Source organism: Engraulis encrasicolus, chromosome 6, assembly GCF_034702125.1.
Source record: "Engraulis encrasicolus isolate BLACKSEA-1 chromosome 6, IST_EnEncr_1.0, whole genome shotgun sequence".
In the NCBI taxonomy this organism is placed as follows: domain Eukaryota; kingdom Metazoa; phylum Chordata; class Actinopteri; order Clupeiformes; family Engraulidae; genus Engraulis; species Engraulis encrasicolus.
The window spans coordinates 2,710,879-2,733,901 of NC_085862.1; the positions used below are offsets into that span (position 1 = coordinate 2,710,879).

At 43.9% G+C, this 23,023-nt stretch overlaps 1 protein-coding gene across 2 annotated transcripts in view; it reads left to right on the plus strand.

Moving 5' to 3' along the window:
• Positions 1 to 8,344, plus strand: part of LOC134450601 (TSC22 domain family protein 2-like) — a 54,249-nt gene extending 45,905 nt beyond the window's left edge. For both annotated transcript variants that reach the window (XM_063200455.1, XM_063200456.1), the window contains 2 exons: positions 4,541 to 4,592; positions 5,537 to 8,344. In XM_063200455.1, coding sequence (XP_063056525.1) covers positions 4,541 to 4,592; positions 5,537 to 5,881 — 397 coding nt within the window. In that variant the 3' untranslated portion in view covers positions 5,882 to 8,344. The remainder of the gene's footprint in view (positions 1 to 4,540; positions 4,593 to 5,536) is intronic.
• The last annotated feature ends 14,679 nt before the right edge of the window (positions 8,345 to 23,023 follow it).

Here is a 23,023-nt window from a genome sequence, read left to right on the forward strand (position 1 = left end):
GCCCTTCTAGTCTTTTTCACACTGATCCAGAATGTCCCGTCTCCTCCTCAGTGTTCGAATAAACAATGAGATGGCAATCCAGAGATGGCCCCGGATGGATCAGGGAAAGGTGGCTTCAGATACCTGCCTGGGTGCCTCACGTGGTTCCTTTCTTTTTACTTTTATTTTGTTGGTGAAGCACTTGTATTGCACCTGTGTATGAAATGCGCTATACAAATAAACTTGGCTCGCCACAGGCATGGTCAGATGTGTTTCCCCCCACCCCCCAGCAGATCACCTCTGTAGGGCCTCTGGCCTTAATGTGCATTTGGTCAGGTCATCTGCCAAATGAAACCTCAGAGAAAATAGGTCATTACACGCACACCACTGGAGACATGATGTGGCAATTGGTGGTGAGGTGGAAGTTGGCAACAACACACTCTGCATTGTTGTCATACTGTAGTCAGTCATGAAATTCCCTTTTTTGTGTGTCATACGTCCATGCTGCGACTTGTGCAACTACTGGTACACCCACGGAAAGAAGGAAATCTTCCAGGACTCCCTTGAAGAAGAGGTTGTATACCTCAATGAGACATTCTTGGTTAAATAAAGGTCAAATTTAAATAAATTAAAAATCTGAATGAAATGACCCATGGAGGCTAAGGTCAGAGTTCAAGTGTTTACTGTCAACCAGCAAGTGCGTGTCTGGCATGGCAAACTAGTGAAACTTTTTGAAGTGGGGTAGTACGTCAGCATGTGTTTGTTTATAAGTGTTTTATCGATGTTCACAGCACAAACACGGCTTGTTTCGCGTGTCCAGTAGTCTTGTATGAAATGATAGAGTTGTATGATAGCGCTCTGATGACGAATGGGATGTTTTTCCTATGAGGTTGTGATTGCGCTCACTTTATCATTAGTGGGAATGTTGGCCTTGAGGGAAAACGTGCGCTATTATATCTCACCCCCCCTTTTGCGCGGGTCCTTAATGTCACTTTGTTAGGGCACACAATCTATCTGATGTGGTGGGTGGGCGCGGAGTAGAGGTATGGTGGATTTGACAAAGCCGGTTCTCGAAATACGCCGGAATAATAATGACGAGGGGAGCTAAAGGCTCTCCTCCGCACCGAAGCACATTCCTCACGTCGCCAAACGGAGCGCGAGCCCGGCTCCGCCCCCCTCGTTGCCTACGGCCTCCCCCTTCCACTCTTTAAAACTGCTTGAAGTACACTCGAGTTTAGTCAGTCAGTCAGTCAATCAATCAGTACGGTTGTGGATCTCTGTGTGCGATTTTCTTTCACTTTTGGAAGTTAACTCCGTTGAAACAGCAGTCGTCATGAGGTGCAAGATTAGTTACACTCTCCCCTGCTCCCCCGGGACATCGCCAACTTATCCCAGTCGCCTCATGTGCTACCGAGCCAGATGCAACAGGTAAAAAGACCAGCTTTGACTTCTGTCTGCACACGCTTGACTCGGACTCGCTTAACTTTAGCCTTCTAAACAAAAAAACATTTCAGTTGGAAAGCACATTTTCTGTTGGAGTGTTTGTCCTGGGAGGGACATCTAATGAATCTGTTGAATCGCATCTTTCAGGAAATGTGTAGGATGGTCTGCACTGCACTTTGGTTTTGTCACTCGAGAGACATGGTAAAAGGTGGACGCGTGTGTTTTTAACAGAAAGAGCAAGTAGGTTATCAGAGCATGGCTTGAGGTTTTTGTGTCTGTCTGTCGGCTCCAAGTGTTCATGTGTTATTGTGTTTGTATTGCCATGCTGTTTGCCTGCGCGGCGTGTGTGCGACGTGCCAATTGACGCGTAGCCTGCCCATGGATGAATAGGGAGTGCTGCTGGCCGTCTTGTAGCCTGTTTGGGGGGGCTCTCGGCATCCTACTTTTTAATTTACTCTAGCTTTTGCTGACCCGTTTTGTTGACCATTGACCGACTTGTAACTGTGCAACTGTGCAGTCTGACTTTTATTAAATGCATTGAACTTGGTATGTCGTGCCAAAGCCATTACATTGCAATTATGTTGGTATGATTATGGTTTGAAAGTCACAATGCATGCGATGAAGAAAACATTGAGCCAGCCATGCAGGTGGCCCTGCACAATCGTGCGTTTTAGAATTTAAATAGTATTGTTGCTCGCATGATTGAAACTTGTGAGGCATACTAGAACTAGGCTCTAGTGCTTTTGAGAGAGAGAGGGCGGGGGTTGGCTCCTCTGCCAACAGCTCAGCTGCTCCACTCCAGCCTGCTACAGTGTCCTCCTCGCCTGCTCCTGCTGTTGCTCTAGTGTAGAATCGAGCTTCGCGGGGCGGTCTTTGTTCACACCCAAGCGGAAGGCAGTACGAAGGATAAAGTGAAGTTCTTATACGTCTTGAGAAAAAGAAACACATTGTGACACGACGATTACTTGCTTTTAAACAGAGCGAAGTAAGTGTGTATCTTTTTTTGTAGCATTTCTACTGCTCTTTGAGGAGGCTACTGCCGCGTTAGGACAGTTTGTACCCTGGAGAAGAGAACGATTTCATGTGCCGCTGCTCTCATTAGCACCGTAGATGCTGTCTTGATTTGTATCCGTTTGCTGGGGACAGTATGTTGTCTAGTTTGGTGGTACAGAAGAAATGTTTTTGTATGCAAGAATTGCGGTCAAAACAACCACATTTCCGGTTAGACATTAACGACTCTGGCTTGTGTGTTGGTGGTAGAGACCGCCCTCCAACCTCCCGAACTGGGAGAAGGGGCATATACATTATGGTTTAAACGGGTAGGGTAGAATGCCCTAATGTGGGACAATTTTTGTCACTTCAACTTTGGTGGTTTATTAAAATTTAATGACAACATTTCAATACAAACAAATTACACCCTTTTCATCCTCTAGTTATGCTCTAATCAAATAAAACCTTTAAAAACATGTTAAGTGTTTCTAATTTGAATAATTTGGATATTAATGTAAGTTGGTCAAAAACCATGGTTATCCCTAAAGTGGGACAATCGGTTTCCTATTGTGGGACAGTGTATATTAAAAGGTCTCTAAAACATGTTTGTGTAAAATATTAATTCAAAATGTGATCTGCCACTCTTTAAGACATATCAGCTACACATTTAGAGCATGTTTTATTAATTAATTTTACTCTCTTTTGTTGGAAAATATGACTGAGACTGTTTGAACCCATTGCACACACTCTATTTGAGGAAAGAACTTCCGGTTTTTGGACCCAAATGTTGTGTTGATAGCTGTGCTCCAGTAGATTAGGCCAGAAAGACTGAAATACACCTTTGATATAGATTTAAATATCCATTTTCTTATGTGGACATGGTGTTTGACTTCATAGTAATTGTTTGACTTATTAAATTACTAATTTTACAACTGTCCCACATTAGGAAAATCTTGTGTCCCACTTTAGGACGCACCTATCCTAAAGTGGGACACTAATAATATGGTTTAAAAATAAAATATTACATTATTTTATATACACCACACATTATTTTCTGATGAACATATACCTACCCAACATATTTATCAAAAAAATGATAATGTTGTTTTGATTAGAATTGATTTATACCCTAAAGACAAATTTGACCAAATGCTATGTAATTTGTCATTTGATGGACTTCACCCAGGCTCCTCCTTCTTAATTGTAACCCCTCCCTGGAGTATTACTATACATTTACTAAATCATGATATTATGATAACAGGATGATAGGGCTTTTATTTGGTTATAGTTTTGTAAATATTTACCAACTTGGGGCAAAGCTACACCCCTTAAACCTTAAGGTGTCCCACATTAGGCATCGTCCCACTTTAGGGCATTCTACCCTACGTGCTGTCTAAAATCACGAGAGATTCTGGTATGTTTGTGTTCGGGTGGGGAGGGTGGAGGGCGCGCGCTCGCTGGTGCTTAGCTATGTTACTGGAGCCCGTCTTATACCGTTTACATTTTCCCTGAAATATCATATTGTGTTGAAATTAGCGGATGAAAGTTATGCTGGTATTGAAGGACTCTTGTGTGCCTTGGCAATGCGTTTGGATAATATGTGCTTTAGGAAACTGGATAACCTCGGCACGTGAGGTCCGTTGCGCGCTGTTGCTCTCCGTATTGTTATCAATTGAGGGGGTGGCATTGTATTGCTAGCTAATCTTCTCTTCCGGACAATAACGTTGGGTGAGAGAGAGGGAGAGTGTGTGTTTGTGTGTCAGTCAAGGGGGTGTCCGCTTTCCCCGTCTCACACCCCGCCATTTATGGTTGCCGCGCCACCGTGATTGCTCTCGCGTCCACAACAGATGTAATCTCTCAGCCTGTTAGGTGTAACCTGCTCACATCTGGGCTGGGCTGGGCTGCAGTATGGTGGCGGGGGCCCAGGCAGCAAGCCTGAAGGTGACTTTTTTTTTCCCCAGAACTGGATTCCTAACATGTGATGTGCTGGTGTGAAATCATAAAGTTGTCTTCTTGACTCTTAACATGAGTGATTATGTACCGTCACAGTTTCCCCTCAAAAAGAAACTCAAAAATGCTGAAATGCCTCTCTAAATATTTTTCTCCTCTTCTTTTTTTGTCATTGCAGTGCGTCTGGAGCCAGTGTTGTAGCCATCGACAATAAAATCGAACAGGCAATGGTAAGTCTATTCACAACAACTGTCTTCTTTCAGAATACACAGGGTGGTCTTTTTTCTCAAGATTTAGGTAGTATGTGTAGGACATGAATCAGTGTAAACTTGCAAGGGCAGCAGAATGGTGTGGGGGAGACGATAACATTCAGCATATTCAATGACACAACCTTTATTTTTTAGCAAATGACTACCACTATTGTCAACCATTCTCAACGTTATCTAAACACAGCTATTCATCAGGGAAGACTGGACCCATATGTGAAATAAACTAGATTGATGGACCAAGATGGCAGGGTCAAAAACAAGACATCGTAAAACCTTCCTTTGAGACTAGAATTTCTTTCCTCTGGTCTTGTGTGATGTGAAAATATCAACAATGATCGACATCCAGCTGTGATCTCTGGTGCTCTGATTCGTACTTGTGGCCAGAGTAGGCATTGCAACAACAGTATGTTGCCCATTGCAACGCCCAGAATGAGATCCATCTTTTCATTTATGAAAAAGTGTAATTTTCCCTGTCATAATAACTATTTGGAAATGGATGTCGGTGGAAAGTACTCATTAAAAATATTCTTGTGAACGGGCAGCATAAAGTGTATTCACTTCAGGAAGAGTATGCAGCAGGATTTTGCACTTATGTGAATATGGTTGTGTATATGTCACAGAAACTTGTACATAGGTGCTTGTGTGTGTGCGCCAGTGTCTTGTACTAATGTGAATATGCTTGTGTATATGTGGCAGGATCTTGTACATAGGTGTGTGTGTGTGTGTGTGTGTGTGTGTGTGTGTGTGTGTGTGTGTGTGTGTGTGTGTGTGTGTGTGTGTGTGTGTGTGTGTGTGTGTGTGTGTGTGTGTGTGTGTCGCAGGATCTTGTACTTATGTGAATATGCTTGTGTGTATGTGGCAGGATCTTGTACTTGTGTGAATATGCTTGTGTGTGTGTGTGTCAGGACCTGGTGAAGAGCCACCTGATGTACGCGGTGCGTGAGGAGGTGGAGGTGCTGAAGGAGCAGATCAAAGAGCTGTACGAGCGCAACTCTCAGCTGGAGCGCGAGAACGCCGTGCTCAAGTCGCTGGCCAACAGCGACCAGCTCTCACAGCTTCCCCCCGCCACCGCCGCCACCACCCAGACGAGCACCACCTCGCCCCCCGGCAGCGCCTCACACCCACAGCAGCAGCAGCAGCAGCCTCATCAGCCTGCTCCCCCCCAGCAGCAGCAGCAGCACCCCCCCAGCAGTAGTGCCGAACAGCCCTCCCCCTCGCCTCCCCAGCCCCACAACCTCTCCTCCGCCTGAACCTGAAGTGCTTTCTCTTCTCTCTCCCAACCACAGCAATGGGATGCGTTAAGAGACATTGACATAAAAAAAAAAGAATCAAAACGATAACTTACAAAAGAGAGGGCAAAAACGTCTTGCAGGTTTTTTTTCTTTTTGTCAAGAAGGAGAAGAAAAAAAAGGCGGCCTTGTTTTGTGTTTTTGTTTTTCCCTCGGCCTCCAACAACATGTCTTTTCACTTGTGAAGGGCCACGCTTCAGTGTGCCCTGTGGTGTGGCCTTCCTGGGGTGAGACAATCATGATGTGGGCACTAGACCCGTTTCCTCTGGGCACGCACGCACTCAGTCACTAGCTCGCTCGCTATCTCGCACGCAGGCACAGCACCTGCAGCATGGGCTGGCACGCGGGGGGTGGCGAAGGAGAAGAGGGCAGAGGACAGGTGGAGATGGAGATGGGGGGGTCCCAGCGGGTCCCAACCAGGACTGAGGAGGGTGGCTGGACAGGTGACAGGAGAGAAGAGAAGAGAAGGGCGTGGTGTCTACAGACCCACACAAGAGAGAGAGGGAGAGCTTAGCCAGAGAGAGCAGCATGTCCTGGTTTTTTTTGGAGGGGGGGGGTGTTGAGGAGTCAGGTGATTGGAGGCTGGTTCGGTGGAATAGGTCTGACAGGGAAATTGACATTTTGTAGAGAGAGAGAGGGGGTTGAATGCTTTGTCTTAGGAAAGCTGAGCGAGCTGGGAGTCTTGGGGTGGGGACGAGGGACGGTGGGCCTTGGTCCTTGTTTTTAGGTGTTTTTTTATTTTTACATTTTTAAAGCAACGTCTTGTTCTCATGTTGCAAAGAAAACTGCGGATTGTCATTTTCCCCCCTCCCTCCCTTCTACGTCTGCTGAGCTTAATCTGCGAGATGCAGGAGATGACAGGAGAACAGCAGTTCTGATTTTTGCTGTTTTTATTTATTACCGGGCTGCTATATATTTTTTCATAACGTAAATGAACAATGCCACAGAAATAGTTCAGTAGTGGAAAGAAAAACAATTCTGGCTCACGAATTTCAAACTGTCACAGATGTGAATGTTGTACCACATAAATTAGACACACACACACAAACGGACAATAAACACCCCCCTAGTCACTCAACACTAACGGCAGTTCCAAACTGGCATTGCTAAACCACAGTAGGTAAGGTCTACAATGAATGTACATTTGTAAAGTGTGTAAAGTATTAAAAGCATAGCAAGTTTGTACAGGTGAAACACCAGTTCATATGAAATGACAAATTTGAGCAAATCTATGGTGATATTTTGATGAAGAAAACTTTTTTCATTTGTTGTTTTCGGTTGAGAATGGTGAGGTGATTGCCATATCCCCAGACTAGTCGAATCAATTCAAGAGAGAAAGGCGCATAGTTTTTATCTTGGGAGTTGGAGGCAAAAAGCTGTGAAATTGTTCAACAACCTGTTTGTAACCAAAGAAGCGAAGCTGTGTAAGTCTATTTTTTAATTTTGTAATGCACACTCTATGTATTGTTTTTTTTCTTCTTTTTTTTCCTTTTTTTTAAGTCAATATTTTTTTGTTTTTGTTTTTTTGGGGGGGTCTGTTTAGCATGTTCTGCATGACGTATAATCCAACCACTTTCTTACCTCATGTGTGTACCTGGCACTCTTATTGTAAGTTAACATAGTAGTCTGTGAACAACTGTCATCTTGGAAAAAGGATGCAGCAAGTGTTTTGATGATGTTTTAGAGAGGTGAAGGGTTATTGCAGATGTGTATTTGCTGGAGGATTTTGCTCGGAGCCGTTTTAAAAGTTGCGCTAGTACAAAAATGAAGTGAGCCATCATCAATGTCAATGCTGAGTGATGTACTTCATCTGCAGAATATATGTTTTGTGGTGTGACGACAAAATTCCGATTTGTTTTACAAACATTTGGAGCATTTATTACCATTTGGATTGCAAACCGTTCATCCAAGTACTCCTAACACGTGACAATTTAAGAAACCAAAATAAAAATCAGACACCCACAAAAGATGAGCAGTTGTATGTTTGTTTTTATTTTACCTGATAAGACATTTTATTTGGAAACCGCCAGATCTGTGAGAAGCATATGGTATGTCTGCGTGTTTTTTCTAAATGTTTTCTGTGCCTCTTGTACCGTTGCTTCTGTACGCAAAAGCTGGGTGATGGTCGCTCAGAACGAACCCTTTCCAAACATTATGGGATATCTGTACAGTCTTGTCTCTCGTCTCCTCCAGACCTTCCTCTCCATTCTCCACTTTCTTTCTGTTTTGTTTTTGTTTTTGTTCGGTTTTTTTTCTGAAGGAAATGTAAACAAGCAAATTGTATTGTATGAACTTGATCACTGAGCCTTTGAGAGATCTTTAAAGAAAAAAAAAAAAGAAATACCCTTGTAATGTGCTATTTCTGATATATTTTGTTTTCTCCATCAAAAATAAATTACTGTTCTATTCAGAACAACCCAATCATGTCGGATGTCTTCTGGTGTTTCTTTATAGTTGACAACTTCCATGTCCAAGGCAGCTCCCTCATCGTGTTTTGAATGACTAAAGGGCTAATTTGTGATGTCTTTTTTTCAACATGGATAACAGTGTTGAATTTGACCACTGCAGTTTGTTTTTAAAGGTACACTGTGCAACATTTGTAGTTGTTTATTTCCAGAATTTATGCTACCCATTCACTAGTGTAACCTTTTTCATGAATACTAATGACTGAAAAATTTGCACTTTTCATACATGAAAGGGGGATCTTCTCCATAGATGTAGAAAATAACACTAGAGGTGACCCCGCCCCCCTTTTTACGGCAATCTGTAGCGGCCATTATCTGTAGGTAGATCAGAGAAATGGAAATTAACGGAGAACAAGGCTCACCTCTGTCAAAAATGGCTTAATCATGTGAAAATGTACATCAACACACTATACAAGGACAAGTGTTGAAGTGTGTTGCTAACTATGTTCATAAAATATATTATTTGATTTTTAAATGTATTTTATCGACTCATGGTTTAAGTAGATATTTAGCCTGCCATTTCTGGTCTTTGATTAATGTGTTACTTCATATTCACACAGTTTTAGTCAATTTTTTGACAGGGGTGGGCGTGTTCTCCTTTGACTTGCATTGCCTGAAGGTACCTACACTACCTACGGAGTAGAGTAGAGTAGAGTAGAGAGTAGAGTATCGTTTATTGATCCCAGAGGGAAATTAAGGTGCCAAGTAGCATACACACATAAATAAAGACATTACCCACAAGACATAATACACATATTTACACATAAAATAATCATATATAGCTTACTGTTGCATACATTTTGCCAAGGCATCTCTCTCTAACACACACACACACACACACACACACACACACACACACACACACACACACACACAACAAAAATAAAGTGTGAAAGTCCACAGTGTTAAACATGTGCCTTAGCCAAGTGGCACATAGAAGCCAAGACAAAGTGTTCATAAAGTGTCCAGGAGTGTCCATAGTCTCTCTGCCTAGTACAATGTCCATAGTATTCCTTGGAAAAAGGATGGGGGGGGGGGGGGGGCCCCCTGTGTCACTACACACCACACTCTCTCACACACACACACACACACACACACACACACACACACACACACACACACCAAAAATAAAGTGTACATAGTGTCACCTGTGCTGGGTGGCCAAGACAAAGTTACCATCAAAGTGTCCAGGAGTATCAGTAGTCCAAGGGGTTACACACGTCAACTGTGTCTCTCCACACACACACACACACACACACACACACACACACACACACACACACACACACACACAAACAGCTGTGCATTCCAATGAAAGAGGAGTCATAGGGTAAAGAGTCCAGGTAGATAAAGTGTGCAGGAGAGGGATCTGTTATGCAGTCCAGTCCCCTATGACGATCTCTCTTTGTGTGTCCTTCTGTGCAATGTTGAATAGCTGGATGGCCCTGGGTACAAAGGACTTTCGCAGCCTGTCTGTCTTGCAGGAGATGGCGCGCAGTCTGTGGCTGAACAGGCTTCTCTGGTTGTCGAAGACTGGGTACAGGGGGTGCTTGTAGTTGTCCAGGATAGAGTCTAATCTGCTAAGTGTCCTCTTGTCAGCTGTGGTTGTGAGGGCGTCCAGTTCTGTGCCTACCACAGACCCTGCTTTCCTCACCAGCCTGTCAAGCCGTCCAGCATCTCTCTTCCTAATGCTGCCACCCCAGCATGCCACAGCATAGGAGAGCACACTGGCCATGGCAGACTGGTAGAACATCTGCAGGAGTCTGTTGCACACATTGAAAGATCTCAGCTTTCTCAGAAAGTAGAGTCTGCTCTGTCCTTTCTTGTACAGTGCGTGTGAGTTAGCAGACCAGTCCAGTTTAGAGTCCAGGTGAACACCCAGGTACTTGTATGTGGAGACTGTCTCCACAGTCTCCCCCTCAATGGAGACAGGCACCAGGGGTGGGGTGGTTCGCCTGAAGTCGATCACCATTTCTTTGGTTTTGGTGGTGTTCAGCCGCAACTGGTTGGTTCTGCACCATTTCACAAAGTTCTCCACCAGTCCCCTGTACTCCCCCTCCTGCCCATCTTTGATGCATCCAACAATGGCTGTGTCATCCGAGAACTTTTGCATGTGGCAGGTCTTCGTGTTGTAGTTGAAGTCAGTGGTGTACAGGGTGAACAGCACGGGGGAAAGCACCGTTCCTTGTGGAGCTCCAGTGCTGCTGATTACAGTCTCTGATGTGAGGTCGCCTAGTCTGACAAACTGGGGCCTTCCTGTGAGGTAGTCTGTGATCCAGTTCACCAGCCCCGTCTCCACTCCCATCTGCAGTAGTTTGTTTCTCAACAGGAGTGGCTGTATTGTGTTGAAGGCGCTGGAGAAATCAAAGAACATGATTCTAACAGCACTGCTTCCTTTGTCCAGGTGAGAATGCACTCTGTGCAGCAGATACAGAATAGCATCCTCAACTCCCACCTTCTCCTGGTAGGCAAATTGTAGTGGGTCTAGGGCGTGGTGAACTTGGGGTTTCAGTATGTTGAGCAGCAGTGCACGCTCGAATGTCTTCATTATATGTGATGTGAGGGCTACCGGTCTGTAGTCATTCAGTTCTTTGGGGTGTGGCAGTGAAGTTAGGAAGCTCCAGCTGCCATTTCCCAGTGCTGTCGCAAATTGCTGTGTCCTCTCTAGTGTTATTTTCTACCTCTATGATCTTCTCTATGGTCCGCCATTTTGAATTTTCAGAAATAGCCATTTTTAGCTGAAAATATGACTATAATTGGGCCAGACGAGAAAATATTAGTTTATTACTCAGTAAACTTTCATGAAAATATAAAATTTGGCAATAGGCAGCCCAGTTTCAAATAGCAACATAGTTGCAGTACATCTTTTTGACCCTTTCCTGCACATTGCACCTTTACTGTTTATGTCATCATGAAGGTCTCTTGTTAAGATTTGTCGAGCATGCTTACTAGCAAGCATGGCTTTTTGACCAACTCCTGCAGTAGCACTTAACAGTGTAGAGATTTGAACTGTAGGACAGGGGTGGGGAACCTACTGCGTCTCAAGGGTCGTTGGCGGCTGTATAATCCGGCCCCCGATATAGTTTTAATGTTATGCAGCTTCACATGAAATATGACATGTTGTAAACGAAACTTAGAAAATTATTTTGCAATACAATAGTTATATACAGGGGACCTAGAGAAGGTGGGGTCTGTTTTAAAGGTGGCTGCCTTAAATATAGGCCTAAAGTGCAGGGGGAAATCCTGGTTTGTGTTCATAATACGACCCTCGGATGACTTACGGTGGCCCCTCGAATGAAAACGTTTCCCCACCCCTGCTGTAGACGTATCAAACTCAGATTCACAGTGGGCTAAAATCAAAATTGTGGGCCGAATTTCTCAAACGCTCATTCCAATTGTATATACTCCTAAATCAAATGTGCCTGATATGCTCACGGGGCCGCTGACAGCTTTGGCCAGGCCCAGGACAAAGTCGTCTGAAAGGGCCCCCCAGCCCAATGCATACAATGTAATGACCCCAACCAGGGGTACGTGTACCACTCGGGGTACACGAGCACACTGCAGGGGGTACTTTGGAAAAATGTTATTTTTATATCAAATTAATGGAGCAGTCACGTAAGGACAGAGAAAGTGATATAGAACATGAATACTCATGACATGGGGTACTCATGGCAGAACTATGAGGTTTAGGGGGTACGTGAGTCAAAAAAAAGGTTGGGAAACACTGGTGTATGTGGTGGGCCAGCTATAATACACATTTGAAATGATATTGCAGGCCAAATAAAATATCTCCACGGCCCAAGTTTAACATCCTTGATCTAGAGGAGTGGTTCTCAACCTATGGGTCGGGACCCAACCTATGGGTCGCAAAGCCCTCTTGATTCTAAGGTTTCATTTTAATACCATATACGTATATTTTGCCGTGACAAACTGGTAAATGGAAGTTTGAAGCGGTTGGGTCACCAAAGCTTACAATAGTAAACATATGGGGGTCCCTGAAGAAAAAGGTTGGGAACCACTGCTCTAGAGTATGGAATCTGTTGATGTAAACCGTCTCCACTACAAAGGCATGACTTCATCATCTCCTTCTAAGGAACTCGTGTAGGCCCTAATGCCTGTATAACAGAGTCCACCACCAGGCTCAGCGTGTGATTTCAACCTAAGTGAGTGTTGGAAAAGCAAATTAGTGGTTTATAGTGGCGTCATACTTAGATGAGTCACGACGATCATGCTCAGATATGCAGGGCCGGATTAACACATAGGCTAGATATGGCTACAGCCTAGAGGCCCCCACCTGCCAGGGGCCCACTGATTGGCCAAAAGATAATAATAGCAGAATTGTGACAAGATGCAATATTGACAAATATGAGCACACTTGGTAGATATGTTATCCCTTAATTCTGAGCTCATAATTATGACACTGTCAATGTAAATTTCTCACGAAATTTGCCTTCCGGGGGGTCCCACAGCAACCTGTACCCTAGGGGCCCTGGGACATCTAAATCCAGCCCTGTGCACTGAACTGCAACCCCCACTCCACCTTTTTGAATGCATACAGGGCGTGATCAATGCACAGGCTGGATATGGCTGAAGCCTAGGGCCCCCCACTGGCCAGGGGGCCCCCAGTTATCCAAAAGGGAATATACTGTAATTGTTGAAATGTAGCAGGATACAGTATTGATCATTTCATCTGCCGTGTCAAGTGGAGGTTTTTCAATCTTTTTAGTACTCCTCTTGGTTTGGAATTGCGACGCTGTCTATGTCATTTTATTATGAAATGTGCCGTCCGTGGGGGCCCCACAGCAACTTGTAGCCTAGGGGCCCCAGGCCTTCTTAATCCGGCCCTGGCTGCATGCTGTTGGAGGATGTCAGTTGTGTTGGTAATGTGACGTGCATGCATGCATGCCGATTGCCGAAGGGTTGCCTGTATGAATGGGCTCGTCTCCCCGTGTGTCGATACTGGCCTGCTGCCACAGGAATCTGTGTAGCCAGCGTCTGCTGTGCAATTAGGCAAGTAGCTTCATGCTCACATGCAGGCTGTGAAGGAAGATTACTCAGAAAGAATACTCTGGCAGCAGATGAGTGAGTCATGTAGGGAAGAACGGCAACACGTGAATCATGCTCGCAAATGAACCCGAGAAGTGACAACCTGACAACTGTCATTTCAACTGAGATGCTGTGTGTGATTTCAAGTGTTTATCTATCTGTGGCATGTAAAGAATACAGAACTACTGTAGTATAATAGAAAAGATTGACTTAGGGGAAACGATGACTGCTCTGAGAGGTGTTGTGACACACTGCATGAAACATGTAGAAGGGGGAAAGGGTCTGCACACTTCATGCCTGCAAATGACTTCATTTATTGGGAGCACGTTTTGATCAGGCACTGAACTTCGACACCTTGTAGGTATGTATGTAGAGAGTAGTAGACTAGAGTAGAGTAGAGTATCATTTATTCATTCCAGGGGGAAATTAAGGTGTCAAATATTATACATACATAAATACAGAAGACATGACACACAAGACATTACACACATCATTGCACATATTAACATAGGCGTATATACAGTGCCCTTCTCCTATAATGTTTCACAAGATGGGAAAAGACAGAAAGAGGGATCTTCAGCCATTCCTCTTTGCAGAATCTCTCTAAATCATCCAGAGACCTGGGTCCTCTCCTCTGTACTCTCCTCTTCAGCTCACCCCACAGGTTCTCAATGGGGTTGAGGTCAGGGGACTGAGATGGCCATGGGAGGAGCTTGATTTTGTGTCTGGTGAACCATTTCTGTGTAGATTTGGCCATATGTTTAGGGTCATTGTCTTGCTGAAAGACCCAGTGACGACCCAGCTTCAGCTTTCGGGCAGAGGGCAACAGATTTTGATTTAAAATGTCCTGGTATTTCAAAGCATTCATGATGCCATGCACCCTAACAAGGTTCCCAGGGCCTTTGGAAGCGAAACAGCCCCACAGCATCACTGACCCACCCCCATACTTCACAGTGGGTATGAGGTGCTTTTCAGCATGCGCATCTTTCGTGGTACGCCAGACCCACTTAGAGTGTTTGTTGCCAAAAAGCTCAATCTTGGTCTCATCTGACCAAAGCACACGGTCCCAGTTGAAGCCCCAATACCGCTTGGCGAACTCCAGACGCTTGCGTTTATGATTGTGAGTGAGGAAAGGTTTTCTCCGTGCATGCCTCCCAAACAGCTTGTTGGCGTGTAGACAGCGCCTGATGGTTGATTTGGAGACTTTGTGACCCCAGGATGCTACCATTTGTTGTAATTCTGTAACAGTGAGCTTTGGAGATCTTTTGATTTCTCTTACCATCCTCCTCACTGTGCGTGGTGGCAAAATAAACTTGGGTCCTCGTCCAGGCTTGTTTACCACTGTTCCAGTTGTTTTGAACTTCTTAATTATTCCTCTCACAGTGGATATGGGCAGCTGCAATTGAGTGGCAATCTTCTTGTAGCCTCTGCCTGACCTGTGAAGGTCGACGCACATCTGCCTCACTTGTATGCTGTGTTCCTTTGTCTTTCCCATGTTTAAGAGTGGATAAGAGAAATGGCCTCGGTGTCACGTCATATTTATACCCCAGGGAAACAGGAAGTGATGAATTACTAATTAAATGTTCCTAAATACTCTGGTAAACTTTGTAAACTACTGTAGAAATGACAGAAATGCTTCAATTATATTTATTTCCTGGGAATTGTTAAGGGTGCCAATAATTGTGGAACAGGTGATTTAATGAAAAATAGTTATTTTTTAGTCAGGGATTTTTTTATCTTCTTACAATTCATTTGAGTTGAAGGCTACATTTTCCTACAATTTTCAGTGTGACAGTATTCTTCTGCAATAAACACTGAATTTATTTTAAGGCTTTTAACACATCTCAACCAGGAGTGCCAATAATTATGGAGGGCACTGTAGCTCACTCTTACATGCACTGCATTCAGCGCAAGGCAAGTCTCTCTCTCTCTCTCTCTCTCTCTCACACACACACACACACACACACACACACACACACACACACACACACACACACACACACACACACACACACACAGATACACACACACACACACACACACACACACACACACACACACACACACACACACACACACACACACACACACACAAACACACACACACACAAACAAACACACACACAAAAACACACACACACACATACTGTACACACAAAGTTATTAAGTGTCCAAATTAAAGTGTACCAGTGATTTATCACATGTGCTTTAGCTAAGTGGCACAGAACAGCAAGACAAAGTGGCCAACAAAGTGTCCAGGAGTGTCAGAAGTCCCTGTGCATAGTCCAAGGGGGAACAAAATATGTATAGAACATAGGGACCCAGAAATGCCTGTATAGAATTTCATCTAAATTGTTCTAGTCCAAAAAATACAAGTGTCTGTAATTTTGGACACAGGGCTCTAAATTAACACCAGCCAACCGGACGAATGCTGGTAACATTTCAGTATCACTGGTGGAAAAGACCAACTAATTAGCCACTTTGACCCATTAGTGAGTGTAGTAGTACAATCAGTATCTACTAGCCATTTTGTCTGGTGGTGAAAAAAGTTAATTTAGAGCCCTGCCTACAGATTACAAGTGGAGTAGAGATAGGCCTACCTAATCGATCTCCATGGAGATAAGGGTGTCCGCCCGCCCGGCTGCAGCCCGTACACTTAGCACCTATTTGCAAAAACACATGTATCAGTGTGACGGAGGTCATCTTGCACCTGTTCACCCCCCTCGGGGATCGAACCTGCATCCTCGTCAACTACAACGGTTCGGCAATGGGATACACAGTACGATACCGCTGGGCCAAGAGACTAGTCTCTCGGCCCAACGGCACGAGACTGTATGAGGCTATCGGAGGGAGGTTTACCAACGTTCCTCGCCAATTCTGTGCTAGTTAGCCTCCGTTACATCAGCATTCTCTCTCTCTCTCTCTCTCTCGTGTTTACCAAATGTAAACATTACATTGTTTTTTAGTGAACACACAAATAGTTCTTAATGAGCCAGGCTTTTTGCCCTAGGTCTGCTCACTTCACTTCTCTACAGCAAATAGCTGATGCCTCATAGCCTGGCTATTGCCAAACTACAATCACCGACCACTTCGTTAGGCACAACTGCTCATTGACCCAAATTTCTAATCAGCCAATCATACAGCGACAACTCCAGACATGATCAGGACTAGATCTGTAGAACGGGGGAGAAAGGTGATTTAAGTGACTTTGAACGTGGTGTGGTTATTGGTGACATGGCAGGCTGGATTGACTATTTTAGAAACTGCTGCTATACAGTACTGAGATATTTGCACACAACCATCTCTGTGGTTAACAGAGAATAGTCCGAAAAAAAACCGGGGGGAAATCCAGTGAGCGGCAGTTCTGTGGGCTAAAAGGCCTGTTGATGGTAGAGATCAGAGGAGAGTGGCCAGCAGAGAGAGTAGATAAGAGAGAGGTTGCCTTGGTCCATTGTTTCCGGGTTCTACTATTGCAAGGGGGAGGGGGATGAATCCCCCTTTAGGCAGACCTAAGGACTGTTCTATTCATTCTACGAGCATTGTGACACGCCCCTTTAAGCAGACCGGAACCTGGTCATGTTAGGTGCCCATAGCAACCTATTATGTTGGCACATCTCTATAAACTTAAAGAATCTCTGGTGGCCAGAAAGGTTCGAGCTGATAGAAAGACAGCAATAACTCAAATAGACTAGCCAGTCTTTACGGGGCCAGCTCTATGTTCCCACGGCCCATTGGTCCCACAGCCCATTGGTCCCACATTGCTAAGACATTTGTGTTTTTTCAAAATTAGGCCTAATGGTCCCACAGCCCATTGGTCCCACATCACTAAGATTTTTAAATTTATTTTTAGGTCCATTGGTCCCACAGCCCATTGGTCCCACAGTCCATTGGTCCCACATCACAAACACTTCAATGGGCTGTGGGACCAATGGGCCTAAAAAAATCAAATAAGAAAGCAATGTGGGACCAATGGGCTGTGGGACCAATGGACTGTGGGACCAATGGGCTGTGGGACCAATGGGCCTAAAAAATGAAAATTTAAAAATCTTAGTGACGTGGGACCAATGGGCTGTGGGACCAATGGGCTGTGGGACCAATGGACTGTGGGACCAATGGGCTGTGGGACCAATGGGCTGTGGGACCAATGGGGCGTGGGAACATAGGTACGCTCCCGTCTTTACAACAGAGCTATGCAGAGGAACACCTCTGAATGCACAGCACGTCAACTCCTGAGGCAGATGGGCCAAAGCGGAGTCAGCGCTATGTTCCCACAGCCCGTTGGTCCCACAGCTCTATGTTCCCACAGCCCATTGGTCCCACAGCTCTATGTTCCCACAGCCCATTGGTCCCACAGCCTGTTGGTCCCACAGCCCATTGGTCCCACAGCCCGTTGGTCCCACAGCCCGTTGGTCCCACAGCCTGTTTGTCCCATAGCCGGTTGGTCCCACAGCTCTATGTTCCTACAGCCCGTTGGTCCCACAGCCCATTGGTCCCACAGCCCGTTGGTCCCACAGCCCGTTGGTCCCACAGCTCTATGTTCCCACAGCCTGTTGGTCCCACAGCCCATTGGTCCCACTGCTTTTTTTTGCTGCTCCATGTTCCCACATTTTTAAGAAATTATTCAAATATTGACCCAATGTTCCACAACTCCATGTTCCCACATTTCCAAGTAAACTAATGCCTCGTTTCCACTGCAGGTTTTCTGGCAGGCCTACAGCTCTACAAAGCGTGACTCAGCCACCACTTTTTGCTTTTCAAACAGGCACGACACAGCTCAATCGTAAAGCAAAAAGTGGCAGCCGTGTCGCGTTGTGTCGAGCTGTAGGCCTGCCAGAAAACCAGCAGTGGAAAAGAGGCATAAGAGAACATGTCTTTCTCCCCGGCCGCCATGGGAGATAGGGCCTAAATTTGAATACTTTTTTTAGAAAGGTGGAAACATGGGCCAGCAGATATAAGACGTGGGCCAATGGGCCGAAAAATTAATGTTTAAAGTCTTAGTGATGTGGGACCAATGGGTTGTGGGACCAATGGGCCTAACAATTAATGTTTAAAGTCTTAGTGATGTGGGACCAATACCAGTAGGGATACGCAAGCACACTGCAGGGGGTATTTCGAAAAATGTTATTATTATAACAAATGTATGGAACAGTCACATCAGGACAGAGAAAGTGATATAGAACAAAAATTAAGGGGTACACATGGCACAACTAAGAGGCTTAGGGGGTACGCGAGACAGCAAAGGTTGGGAAACACTGCTGTACAGTATATTGCAAGTGAGATATAGTCTGGGAACAGTCTATTCATTTTCTTGTAGGAGAGGTTGATCTAAACCAGTGGTTCTTAACAAGTCCCCCCTTTGTGCCCGAGACAAGCCATCCCACCCCCACACCCCAACCCAAACTTTTACAGGTACATACATACAATGTAAGAAATGTTTGAAGTCATTAAATATGTTTTCCAGATTGGAACGAGTATGCAAATCATCATGCGATTTCCCCCCAGGCTGGTGCACCAACCTCATATTAGTACAGCAGGTTTATTTTTGTCCTCACATGTTGAATCCACATATAGCTACTGTATGTCTCTGTAGGCCTGGAAGCCATTCAGTAGGCTATCAAAGCGTTGTCTTATATAACCTCAGTGGCTATTCCCAGTAATGCTGACTCTTGTCAGGAACAAAACAAGTCATGCTCTGTGGGAATTATTTAATCACGGATTCTTGAACGTTTGGCAAAAACATGTCCCAGGTATAAAATGGTAAATTCTGTTGAATTTTCATGAACAAAATAAATCCAGGTAATGACCAAGGGGTCTGTTACACAAATGTACGGATTTCAAAGAAAGATAAAAGATTTAAGTGTAATAGTATTATTTTCCATGGCTATAAACCTGGCCACACCCTGTACAAACTGCTGTCCTGGACAGACATCATCATTTCAATAATTACATTACATTACACTTAGCTGACGCTTTCATTTGTTCAAAGCGACTTACAACTATTATTTTTCAGGGTATTGGTTACAGTCCCTGGAGCAACGTGGGGTTAGGTGCCTTGCTCAAGGGCACTTCAGCCATGGATGTAGGGAGAGGTCAGGGGGGACTCAAACCTGCAACCCCTAGATTGAAAGACCAACTCTCTAACCGCTAGGCCACGGCTGCCCAATAATGAGAAAATAACCAGTTATGGAATTGAATAATGTCATCATGACATGGAAGAATATAATGGAGTTGTTCTAGAACGGCAAATAGTGACTTTAAAACAATATTTAGGCTACTATTATTTTCTGATTGCTCAAAATGTGTCCCACATATTCGTCACCCCGTCAGATATTTTTAAAAGGACAATAAATTCAGGTATGCACAAGGTCATTGTAATTAATGAAGACCCCTTTTCAAACCTTAAGCTCATACTTCAACATCACTGAAGCTCCTGTAAGTTTACTATTTTCTATTCAATTTGTTAATTTGTTTAGACACTGGTACTGTCCCAACCATAAACTGTCAACACTGTCAGTGTTGTATAATATTATTATATTAAATCAATGTTACTTAATATAGCCTACGGTATGCTTTCTGAGAAGAGGTATGAAACACCTTTGAAACAGAGCGAAAAAAAGGGAATGTGAACAAATATGCATATGTAAAAGAGTAGGTTTTTGTCACCACCATCAGATGTAACTATCAAATTTTGTTCCATAGGTTGTCATCTTGTTCCATATTTTACTGAATTGTGCTTGTTAATGAAACATCAGACATACCAGTAATCCTTGTGATCCAAAATTATACTCTAGCCTCCACTGAAGTAGCCTGACAGATCAGACCATTCATTGAATTAGGAAGTAATTAATGTGGTCTGGTAACCAGGCTACCACTCAGGTGCATTTGGAGGGTTTCTGTCACCGTCAGACAAAAAACCTGATGGTGGTGACGACATCTGATGGAGGTCACAAAAGGAAGCGTTTTTCGGAAGGCGTTATGCTTACAATATATATCTACAATTATGTTGAATTATTAAAGTAATTCTTCACTTTAATACAGTTAACTTTTTTTTTTTTACTCAAATTGTGTCTGACGGTGTTGACAAAATCAAGTAAGAGCCTATTTTATGAAAAATGTAACACATGGGGAGCTTGAGCTTGAAAGCTTTTTTCGCTCATAATTAACATTTTTGCCACATTCTCCAGAATCAGTGTATAGCCTACATGATGAAGAAATATCCTTTAATTCACACAATTAAATTAAATTAAATTATCTCTCTCCCTCCCTTCCTCTCTCTCTCTCTCTCTCTCTCTCTCTCTCTCTCTCTCTCTCTCTCTCTGAATCTTGCCGTTTCTTTTTACAAATATGAACTAGTGAAATAGGGGAAAAGTGTTGTTATGTTTATGATGGCTATGTGTTCATTCTTTGTACTTGGTGGTTTGCTAAAGCATCTGTGCGTATCATGAAGCTTTAAAACCTGTTACAAGGATGATATGAGCACAGTAATGTTTCTTGTGTTTTCACGTGTTGTGTCCTCTAGCCTGTCTTGAGTTATGAACCAGTTTTGCTCTCTCTCTCTCTCTCTCAATCTTGCCGTTTATTTTTACAAATATGAACTGGTGAAATGGGGGGGAAATGTTGTTATGGTTATGATGGCTAATGCTTATGATGCTAAAACATCTGTAGGAATCGTGAAGCTTTAAAGCATAATAACGTTGTTGCCACGTGTTGTGTCCCCCTGCCTGCCTTGAGTTATGATCCCGTTGTGCCTCTGGGGAAGCTTGCTACTGCACTGTAGTAGGCATCAGGATCTAAATTTGGCAGCATTGGTACTGAATGTTAACACTCTCTCTGGTCTACACTGATGTGCAGGGCTGGACTGGTAATCTGGCATACGGGGCATTTTCCCGGTGGGCTGGACTGGTAATCTGGCATACGGGGCATTCTCCCGGTGGGCTGGGCTGGTAATCTGGCATACGGGGCCTTCTCCCGGTGGGTCATCTGGCATACAGGGCGTTCTCCCGGTGGGCTGGACTGGTAATCTGGCATACAGGGCATTTTCCCGGTGGGCCGAAGGCCATCAGGGCCCGATGCTTTTGCTTGATTTTTGTTTGTTTCGGCCCACAGTTTAGATAGGGCGGCCCATCATTGCATCCTTCATAGTGAACTGAGCCCATCATTGCATCCTTCATAGTGAACTGAGCCCATCATAATTTTTGTATAAGGGGTGAGAGTGAGGGGCTGGTCTATGCCAAAAATGCCAGGCTTGGTTTGTGGTCTCAGTCCAGCCCTGCTGATGTGTACTCTTGAGTTCTGTACACGTGCACGTGTCTGCTGTGCGGTATTTTAATGCCCTCCACCTGAGACCGGTGGCGCTAGAGGGGAGCTTCCATAGGCCATGAACTGGCAGATCAAGGCAACTCACGTCACCTTTTATTGTCAGTTCCTTCATATACAGGTCATAAAAGGATATTGAAATGATGTTTCTCTCTCTATACCATAAAGGACATAGGCATACGACTGACATTTACAGACTGACATCAAAGTGCAAGACAGGACAAGTAACAGTGATGACAATAACAATAAAGGGAGACAGTAATAAATAACAATTTAAACATTTAACATATTAGGGAAAATAGAATAGAAGACATAGCCTAATAATAATAATAATAATAATAATAATAATAACACTAGTAATAATAATAATAATAACAACAATAACACTAGTAATAATGATAATAATGGTAAAATACAAAAATAAGTCAAGGGTATGCTATACTACACTGAGTGCAGTCCAGTATAGTCCATTGTAGTCCAGTTGGTCATTGCTGAATGGCCATTGTTAGCTGATTGTTGGTGCCAAAAACTGAGTTAGGTTTCAACCTCAGTATTCTACAAGGGAGACATGGGCTAGCAGAAATATTTTCGACTGTGCACATACTCAATGCCTCTTGACAATGTGGTTAAAACAGCCATTTTTAGATACAGATGGGGTTTTTAATATACTGTGGCTATGGGTTGCAAAAAGAAGGCCACAACGAAACTCTTTTAGACTTTGTACTTGTTTCCTCCCATTCATATGAAGAGCAGATAGACCATGCTTATTTTTTTTTAATTATGTACTAGGGCTGTAACGGTATTGTATTGAACCTGAGGAATCGTGATACACAGAGAGTCAAGATGTAGCCTACTGTATCGCGATGCAAGAAGGTAGTATACGCCTTTTCAAAGTTCTGTTACCCTTCATCAGCGCAGAAAACAACCTCATGATATGATGTGCCATTGCTTTCAAATGCTCCTCATTATCATTTTAAAACAGTTTTTTAATAGTTAGTAGGCGACTAGCGACTTCTAACCTGTTCTACCTCTAAATTATCTTTTTTTTTGAGAAAAATAGAAAATAAAAAGTATCGTACATTTAAAAAGTCCTGTGTTGTATCAAACCGTACGTGCTACAATGCTACACTGCAAAAATAAAAAGTTCCCTAGCACCTTTAGAGGTTCCTCAGTTTGGCACTGTGGGGGAACCCCTAATGGTGCTCTGAGGAATTAAGGTTCTTGGGGGATCCTAAAGGTTCTTCAGGGAAACGCTCAATTTTTACTGTGTACTACG